This window comes from Babylonia areolata, chromosome 31, assembly GCF_041734735.1.
Source record: "Babylonia areolata isolate BAREFJ2019XMU chromosome 31, ASM4173473v1, whole genome shotgun sequence".
Lineage (NCBI taxonomy): Eukaryota > Metazoa > Mollusca > Gastropoda > Neogastropoda > Buccinidae > Babylonia > Babylonia areolata.
The window spans coordinates 28,354,808-28,364,807 of NC_134906.1; the positions used below are offsets into that span (position 1 = coordinate 28,354,808).

The 10,000-nt window shown below is 41.2% G+C and overlaps 1 protein-coding gene and 1 long non-coding RNA gene across 3 annotated transcripts in view; one reads left to right on the forward strand and one right to left on the reverse strand.

Moving 5' to 3' along the window:
• The window catches only part of LOC143276274 (signal transducer and activator of transcription 3.2-like), a 51,747-nt gene extending 46,866 nt beyond the window's left edge, over window positions 1-4,881 (forward strand). For both annotated transcript variants that reach the window (XM_076580773.1, XM_076580772.1), the window contains exons 19-20: window positions 1,163-1,229; window positions 3,229-4,881. In XM_076580773.1, the coding sequence (XP_076436888.1) occupies window positions 1,163-1,229; window positions 3,229-3,991 (830 nt within the window). In that variant the 3' untranslated portion in view covers window positions 3,992-4,881. The remainder of the gene's footprint in view (window positions 1-1,162; window positions 1,230-3,228) is intronic.
• The window catches only part of LOC143276275 (uncharacterized), a 5,348-nt gene continuing 96 nt past the window's right edge, over window positions 4,749-10,000 (reverse strand). The window contains exons 1-2 of the long non-coding RNA XR_013053536.1: window positions 7,724-10,000; window positions 4,749-7,690 (exon numbers count right to left, since the gene is read on the reverse strand). The exon at window positions 7,724-10,000 is cut by the window's right edge and continues 96 nt beyond it. This is a non-coding gene — a long non-coding RNA (uncharacterized LOC143276275). The remainder of the gene's footprint in view (window positions 7,691-7,723) is intronic.

The following is a 10,000-nucleotide window of genomic DNA, read 5'->3' on the forward strand; positions in this document are numbered from 1 at the left end:
AACTGTGTGCTCTGCTTGCAAATTTTTTTTTTTTTTTTTTTAAGACAAAACCACACATATTGTGTGTACCTGTGTTTCCTGTGTGCAGAATTAAAAAAAGGGAAATTCAAAACACCCATTTCCAGTATCAGTGTGTTCTGTGTGCAAAATATATATTTTTTAAAGACACCCAGTATATGTATATAAAAAAACACCCAGTATGTATACCTGTTTGTTCTGTGTACAGATTTTTTTTCCACACATGCCTGTGTGTTTTATGTGCAGAATAAAAATTTTGAAAAAGCCACAGCCAGTATGTGTACTGTGTGTTCTGTGTACATAATAGAAAAATACACACAGAGCCAGTATGTGTACTATGTGTTCTGTGTGCAGAATAGAAAAATACACACACAGCCAGTATGTGTACTGTGTGTTCTGTTTGCAGAATAGAAAAATACACACACCGCCAGTATGTGTACTGTGTGTTCTGTGTACAGAATAGAAAAATACACACACAGCCAGTATGTGTACTGTGTGTTCTGTGTACAGAATAGAAAAATACACACACAGCCAGTATGTGTACTGTGTGTTCTGTGTACAGAATAGAAAAAATACACACACAGCCAGTATGTGTACTATGTGTTTTGTGTACAGAATAGAAAAATACACACAGCCAGTATGTGTACTATGTGTTTTGTGTGCAGAATAGAAAAATACACACACCCAGTATGTGTACTATGTGTTTTGTGTGCAGAATAGAAAAATACACACAGCCAGTATGTGTACTATTTGTTTTGTGTGCAGAATAGAAAAATACACACAGCCAGTATGTGTACTATTTGTTTTGTGTGCAGAATAGAAAAATACACACACACACACACACACACCTGTGTGTTCTGCGTGCAGAATAGAAAAAGAGAATAAAAAAAAAAACACACCCAGTATATGTACCTGTGTGTACTGCATGCAGAATAAAAACAACAACACGCACCCAGTATGTGTATGTGTGTGATCTATGTGCAGAAAAAAAAAAGAAAAAAAGACACACCCATTATGTGTCTTATGTTTGCAGAATAAAAAATTAAAACAACACACCCCATATGTGTAGCTGTGTGTTGTGTGTGCAGAAAAAAACACACCAAAAAACACACCCCATATGTGTAGCTGTGTGCTGTGTGTGCAGAAAACCCCACAAGCAGCCGTTATCTGGGCTGGCGCAAACAGGAATTCATCGTACCCAGCGACACAATGTGAGGAACGTGTGTGTATGTCTATAGATTAAAACATTTGGAATTGGGTTCAGGTTAAGGTATGCGTGTGTACATCTGTAGATAAAAACATTTGAAATTTGGTTCAGTGTAAGGGATGTGTGTGTTTGCCTATTTATGATAGTCGTGTTCGACTATGACCATCAGAACAGCAGAAAAGGCTGTTGTTCTGACTATCGCGGCTAGAATTTGATTATAGTGGAGAGTGTCTTGCCCAAGTTACATCCCCAGTCTCTTGGCCAAGAGGGTTTTAGGACAGTTTGCATTGGGATGGTTCCCCAAAGGCCAACTAGCCCCCCCCCCACCCCCCCCCCCCCCGCCCCCCCACCCCTCCCAAAGGCTGCAGCACTAAGAGCCAGTGCAGTGCTGCCTCCTAGTTTCAGAGTCATCGTCCTTCACAAAAGACTAAAGCTGTAATTGACTTCCCATTGCGGCAGAGAAACCATTGGTCATACAGCTCTCACTTTGCTGCTGACCCAACTGTACGATTATGTCAACCTCTGAAAAAAAAAAGTTGAGCCTGTTTGCCTACAAATTACAACTACGTGCTTATAAATTCTTCAAAATGTTACCAGTTGTTCCTCCATTTCAAAATTACATTTATGTATCTTTTCAAAAGTATGTCATATACATGCCTTTTTCACAGTACACCATTTCGTGTCTTTTGAAAACTACTCATTTACATCTTTTCAACAGTGCATCATTCACATGTCTTTTGAAAACTACTCATTTACATCTTTTCAACAGTGCATCATTTACATGTCTTTTGAAAACTACTCATTTACATCTTTTCAACAGTGCATCATTTACATGTCTTTTGAAAACTACTCATTTACATCTTTTCAACAGTGCATCATTCACATGTCTTTTGAAAACTACTCATTTACATCTTTTCAACAGTGCATCATTCACATGTCTTTTCAGTCAGGCAGTTGAAAGGAAATGTATTTGTATTTCTTTTTATCACAACAGATTTCTCTGTGTGAAATTCGGGCTGCTCTCCCCAGGGAGAGTGCATCGCTATTCTACAGCGCCACCCTTTTTTTTTTGTATTTTTTCCTGCGTGTATTTTGATTTGTTTTTCCTATCGAAGTGGATTTTTCTACAGAATTTTGCCAGGAACAACCTTTTTGTTGCCATGGGTTCTTTTACGTGCGCTAAGTGCATGCTGCACACGGGACCTCGGTTTATCGTCTCATCCGAATGACTAGCGTCCAGACCACCACTCAAGGTCTAGTGGAGGGGGAGAAAATATCGGTGGCTGAGCCGTGATTCGAACCAGCGTGCTCAGATTCTCTCTCGCTTCCTAGGCGGACGCGTTACCTCTAGGCCATCACTCTGTGTGTTCACGGAGTTTCTCAATGCTTTCGGCTTGGAGGCATGCATCGGAATTTAAGTGTTCAGTTTGCCAGACATGTATTCACAGAGTTTTGTATTCATTTGAGGGTGACATCTCTGCCAGGTATTCAAGTGTGTGTGTGTGTGTGTGTGTGTGTGTGAGAGAGAGAGAGAGATAGTATACATTTATGTTTGTGTATAGTTGTGTGTTTGTGTATTGTCTACATAAACACAACAAGAAGCAAATAAATAACAACACTGATCACACCACCCTGTAAAACCAGAATGCGACTTCTTAATTTTATGTGATCTCTTGATTATTTGAACATATACATATAATTTTATGTGATTTCTTGATTATTTGAACACATACATATAATTTTATTTAGATCTCTTGATTATTTAAACATGTACACATAATTCTGTGTGATCTCTTGATCACTTAAACACATACACATAATTTTATGTGATCTCTTAAATTATTCAAACACATATTCATAACTTCATGTGATCTCTTGATTATTTAGAAATGTACATGCCTTGTAAATGCACATTTTATGTTTGTACTGCAAGCATGAGCAACACCACCACATGTGAATTTCTCTGTGGAGATAAAGAAGCTGACTTGACTGGACGTTCCCAGGTACGGCACTGCCTCCATCGGCTCCCCAGCGTCCACGGACAGCGAAGTGTCTGCAGTGAAGCGAGAGCGGAAGAAGCCCAAACGGCCCAGCCAGAAGCTGCAGGGCAAGAACGTCTCCTCCTCCTCCTCGGGCTCCAAGCAGTACCGCACTGCCGGACCACCCCCACCCGGCAGCCCCGAGTCCACCACCTCCTCGTTCTCCGCCGCCTCTCCCACCTCCGCCATGTCCCCCGACCCACGGCACGGGTTCCAGGCAGTGGGGGTGCAGGAGTTCCATCAGCACCACCCCTCCATGGCCTGGAACGACGGCTCCGCCTCCCCGTCCTCCTCCTCCAATATTCCCACCACCGTCTTCACGCACATGAATGGCGATGGTGTCGGTGCCGCCGCTGAGATGGCTCACGCAATGATGAGAGGAGTGGGAGAGCTGTCGCAGCAGACGATGATTCTCCAGCTTCCGGAGAACGGCCAGCACTTCAACCAGCTGTCAGAGCAGGTGCAGATCCTCGACATCTCGGGGATGTGTTCCTCTGGGGACGTTTTGTCGTCGGTGTCCTCCACCTCCTCGTTCTCCTCCCCCTCCTCCTCCTTCCTGGCTCAGGGTTCAGTCAGCAATAGCATTGGTCAGTCGCAGTTCCTCCTGAGCGAGAACGACCCCCAGCTTGGAGGGGTCATATCAGCAGGGGTTATGCTTTCAGGCAACGGGGAGCAGCCGACGCTGTCGATCGAGGAGGTGGAGGAGTGTTTGAAAATGGACACGTAGGTCCACTGCTTTGTGTCACCGCAACAGCGTTTCTGGATACAGCGAAGAAAATATACCAGAAGAATGGAAAAATCGCTGTGTATTTAGGTGTTGTAGTGTTTGAAAATGGACAGTTAGGTCCTCTGCTTTGTGTCACCGCAACAGCGTTTCTGTCTATGGCGTAAAAACAACGTAATGAAAAGGATGGAAAAATTGCTGTCAATTTAGGAGGTTGAGGAGTGTTTGAAAATGGACATGTAGGTCTGCTGCTATGTGTGTCACGGCACTAGCGTTTCTGAAAAAAGTGGGAAAAAAACAAAAACAAGAAGGACAAAAAAATTCACTGTCCATTAATGGAATGAAGGAGTCCGTGAAAATGGACATGTAGGTCAGTTGATTTATGTTCATTCGACAGCGTTTGTAGATCACAGAAAATCCAAGAAGGACGAAAAACTGCTTTCGGTTGATTTGTGTTCATTCAACGGCGTTTGTAGATGACAGAAAGTGACAAGAAAGACGAGAAATCGTTGCCCCTTGAGGGCCTGAAGGATGTTTGAAGATGGGCACGAATGTTGCTTGATTTATCTCCCCCCTGCTTTACTCTGTGTGTGTGTGTGTGTGTGGTTTGTTGTTGTTATTTCTTTCAGTTCCTTCATTCATAAAGTTGCTATCCACTGAGAAAAGGGATGGGTTTTTGAAAAAGGATACTGGGGTCGTTTGGTTTCTCTCCACTGAACAGCGTTTCTAGTCTTTGTTGTTGGGGGGGGTTTGTTGGGGGGGGGGGGGGTTGTTGTTGTTTTATTTACATCCTTCAAATAGTGACATTTACAAACGTTATCCCAAAAAATTCATATCAAAAAGGACAAGATGGACAAAAAAAAAATAATACATAACAGGAATCTCCTCCCCCCCAGCTCCCCTCCCCCCAGTGCACCCTCACTCCCCCCCAGCCCCCACCCCCCCTCCCCTGCCCCCCCGACCCCCTCTTTTTCTGTTTTTTCATCTGTGATGCCATGTTGAATGACATTCCAAAGAAAGCAGACCTCCTAGACAGTCAATTGCTCCAGCATTGAACAATTCAGTGTTGTGTCGTATTGAGTTTGTTCCTTCAAGAAGGGAGGTGGCTTTTGATCGCTCACTTTGTTGTCAGAAACCTAAGGTGAAATTCTATAGATCCCCCCCCCCCCCCCAAAAAAAAAAAAAACAACCCAAAAAAACCAAAAAAAAAGATACAAAATTTGCTTGCAGACTTAGCACTGAAAGAAAAAAAAATTCACTTCAATAATTTTTTTGTATTTTTGCATAAAGTCATAGGTCCGAATTTCGCATGAATTTTGTAGATTTTTACTGTGATTCTTTTTTTTTTGGCATTAAGGATTGAATCTTTTGACTTTGCGTGCGAATTTGACCTGTCTCTGACGGGCGCAGCAGCCGAGTGGTTAAAGTGTTGAACTGTCAATCTGAGGGTCCCGGGTTCGAATCACAGTGACAGCGCCTGGTGGGTGAAGGGTGGAGATTTTTACGATCTCCCAGGTCAACACATGTGCAGACCTGCTAGTGCCTGAACCCCCTTCGTGTGTATATGCAAGCAGAAGATCAAATACACACGTTAAAGATCCTGTAATCCATGTCAGCGTTCAGTGGGTTATGGAAACAAGAACATACCCAGCATGCACACCCCTGAAAACGGAATATGGCTGCCTACATGGCGGGGTAAAAACGGTCATACACGTAAAAGCCCACTCGTGTACATATGAGTGAACGTGGGAGTTGCAGCCCACGAACGCAGAAGAAGAAGAAGGAGAAGAAGAAGACCTGTCTCTGAGCAGATGAGTTCCTGGCTAAGTTTGTGTTTGGTGAGTTCCCTCTCTGCAAGGTCTGCTACTGAGCACACTGCTCCCTCGTTAGAAGCAGTTAGGATGTTTCTTGAAGAAATGTGATGCAGCTTATGAAAACCTGGCTAAAGTTGCAGTTAACTATCCTTAGCTATGCACAGAAACATGTAAGTTGGGTCACAATAATGAAAATTGAGATGTTTACAAATTTCACATCTTTGAATAGTTATCTTTACTGTGGTGAAGTATTTTGGCATAAAACTGCCTGAAACTGTAGTATTATTAATGTTTTCAGGTGTGTGTGCTGTTGGTACTGCTGCACACACTGGTCACTTAAGTCGCAATGTTCAGTGCATTTGACTCCAGGCTTTTCTGAAATTACGTCAGCCGATGACGTGACAAGGAGTGATGGCCTAGAGGTAACGCGTCCGCCTAGGAAGCGAGAGAATCTGAGCATGCTGGTTTGAATCACGGTTCAGCCACCGATATTTCTCCCCCTCCACTAGACCTTGAGTGGTGGTCTGGACGCTAGTCATTCGGATGAGACGATAAACCGAGGTCCCGTGTGCAGCATGCACTTAGCGCACGTAAAAGAACCCACGGCAACAAAAGGGTTGTTCCTGGCAAAATTCTGTAGAAAAATCCACATCGCTAGGAAAAACAAATAAAACTGCATGCAGGAAAAAATACAAAAAAATAGGTGGCGCTGAAGTGTAGCGACGCGCTCTCCCTGGGGAGAGCAGCCCGAATTTCACACAGAGAAATCTGGTGTGATAAAAAGAAATACAAATACAAATACAAAAGATGCTTAATGACTGCAGTTAGTAAATGTTATTTTGATCTGGGGTCTGAAGCCAAAGTTCAGTATCAGTATCAGTATCAGTCGCTCAAGGAGGCGTCACAGCATTCGGACAAATCCATATGCTCTGCACCACATCTGCCAAGCATATGCCTGACCAGCCTTGAGGAAAAATGATGATAATAATGACAACAATAAAGGAAAATAAAATAAAAAGACAACAATGATGGTAAATAAGCAGATAAATGTAAAACAATCAGACACACATTCACACATACACATGCATGACAGACATGCAGTTTCACAGGTATGAAAGCACAAACAAATACACATAAACATACACGAGCCACTCCCCCACCCCTTCCGCCTTCATATTTTTTTGTGTTAAAACACAAATGTGGCCTTCGCCTCTGATTTGAACATTCACTGTTGCCATTGACTGCTCTCTCATGGCCTGATGTCATTCCTCCATTTGCCATTCTTGACTTTGTTTGAGAACAGAGAGAAAATGTGAATTTTCCCATGCTTTTTTCATTCAGCGCTTATAGCTGTTAGAGGCGTTTGATTGGCTAAGAGCGGGCCAGACTAAGAGGGGCGTCTTTTCACTGTTAGCCGCGCGAAATTTGGCCAAACAGAGCAAACCATAGGCCTAGTTTGCATCAGTTTGACATGGTAAGTATATGTAAACACCAAACATGGAGTATAATACAAACTCCTCCTTTTACTTAATCCTGAATCGTTTAACACCACATACATGTTCAAGGTAATTCTTGTTCTAAAGTTACTCACAGGCAAATGTATGGGTTTTTTTTTCATGAGCTGATTTCTTCTTTTTCTTTTCAGGCATGCCAACTTTGAAGAAATGATACAGGCACAGACTGCTTGCTTTGATTGTGCCAGCACCGTGATTTCAGTCAAACCTTAATGTTAATGGGCAACCGGTTTTCTTTGCAAACATTTTGTCTATGGACAACTGGTTTTCTTTGCAAACAAATTTTGCATCATCATTTTTAGGGGGTCTATGGACAACTGTTTTTCTCTGCAAACAAATTTTGTATCATTAATTTTTGGGTGGTCTATGGACAACTGTTTTTCTTTGCAAACAATTTGTCTATGGACATGTTTTTCTTTGCAAACAATTTTGCATCATCGTATTTTTTGGGGGGCCGGTCTATGGACACCTGGTTTTCTTTGCAAACAGTTTTGCATCATCATATTTTTGGGGGTCTATGGACAACTGTTTTGGGGGGGGGGGGTGCAATTTTGCATCATCATATTTTGGGGTCTATGGACAACTGTTTTTCTTGGCATCATTTTTTTTTTCAGGTGTATGGAATACCACCTTGGCGGTGTGATATGTATGTATGTATATACACTTGTTGAATGCATTGTTTGCTATCTGGTGGTGTGGACTACCAAATGTACTTTTGCCGACTCTATAAATACTATTCCTGCCTGATGAAAATTCTGCTCTGACAGTTTTCTCATTCCTAGTCTTTTGTTTTTGAGTTGTTGTTTTTCTTTACAGTTTTGGTCGTCTTCTGTTCTTCATTCTAATATTCTGCTTGCTTTGTTTGTTTTGTTTTTTTTAATTCCTTTTTTCCAGTTTTCTTGGAATTGAGCAGTTTTTGTTCTCCGTTCCCTCCCTTCTTTTCACCCATGAGATAAATGTTTACACTTGACCCTGTTTCTGCCCTTTCAGAGACTCGATGATTTTTGTGTTCAAAACTAGGTCTCAGTGATACTTAGAGGAAAAAGACAGTCCACATGTTGGCACTGAAACTGTCAGCAGATATTAAACAAAAAAACAAAAAAAACAGCAACAAAAAATCCAGATTGCAACCATTTCAATTGGCCTTTTTGTTTATATATATATATATATATATATATATATATATATATGATTAATGTTACAGTTTTATATGTGATAGGAAAGACCTTTATTTTTTCTTTGGGTGATTATCTGTTCAGCGATGTTGATGTTCAAGGTACTTATGGATTGTCGTTCTGAAGAAGAATGATATTGATAATGCCAAGATTTTGTTGTTGTTGTTTTCTTTTAGGAACTGTACAGTGTTGATTGTATTGTATTGTATTATTTTATTTTAGTACGATTTGTCACAACAGATTTCTCCGAGTGAAATTTGGGCTGCTGTCCCAGAGGATTATACATATATATGTGTATATAGTTATATATTGTTACATGTTACATGTATTGTTTTGTTTTTATTGGGGAGAATAGATCATTCTTTACTTCGGTTGGAGTGTACATGGTGGTGGAGGCTTTTGTTATTGTACAGTATGTCTGTCTTTGGTGCAGCCTTGATAGATGTACGCTCTATGGGTGGCTGGGATTTACGAGGTGTGATTTTTTTTTATACTCATGTTTTTAACCAAAATTCATTATTGGAATGTGATTTATCATAGGAACTTTACTATGACATAATAATGATTTTAACAGATACTGATTATTGGGATGTAGTTGTTGTTTTTTTTCATAGGTAACCAATTATGACATAATACTGTTTTTAGTGGAGGTTGATCGTTGGAACATGGTTGGAATAGACAGGTAGCTGTCAAACAGGGTTAGAAAACAACAATGATTATGGTCTTTGTACTGAACATGACCATCAATAGTTATGTTTGATATTTTGTTTGGTTCACTTTTCTCAGATGTGTGTGTGTGTGTGTGTGCGTGTCTGCGCACGTGCGTGCATAAGTCTTTTTATAGCGGTGTTCATTTTGAAATTTGCACTGAATCGTTTCTTATCAGTAGGAAACTGGACACAACCATTTGTGAGCTTTAATTCAAAACTTGTGTGTGTGTGTGTGTGTTATCGTGTGCGCACATGCGCGCGTGTGTGTGTGTGTATTTTATCGTGTCTTTTTCAGTTTGCACAAGCTTAAAAGTTTTACTGACTGTCATTGCATCGCCTGTAAATAGTTTCAACCACTTGTGAAACGTGTATTCCTGATGTTTCTCTTTGTTATCTCCCTTTGTGCCATGAATTGCAATTTGTCCCCTCTTTGTTTTTTCCGAGGTTTTCAACTGATAAAGGGTTCGGAACGGGGCTGGATTGTGTATATATTTTTATGCAATTGACTGTGAGGATTTACACACACGCGCTCTCTGTCTGTCTGTCTGTCTGTCTGTCTGTCTCTCTCTCTCTCTCTCTCTCTCTCTCTCTCTCTCTCTCTCTCTCTCTCTCTCTCTCTCTCAGGTGATAGGTTGAGGCAATTAAAAGTAATGGAAAATGTATACCAGTTTAAGCATATATTTTTCTACGCAATAGGCTGACTGATTAAATGCTGCACATTATGGAACCTTGTGTTTGATAACTGGTAATGTGCATGTTCCAGTTGAATACTGCATTATAAAGTCGCAAACATGTTGTG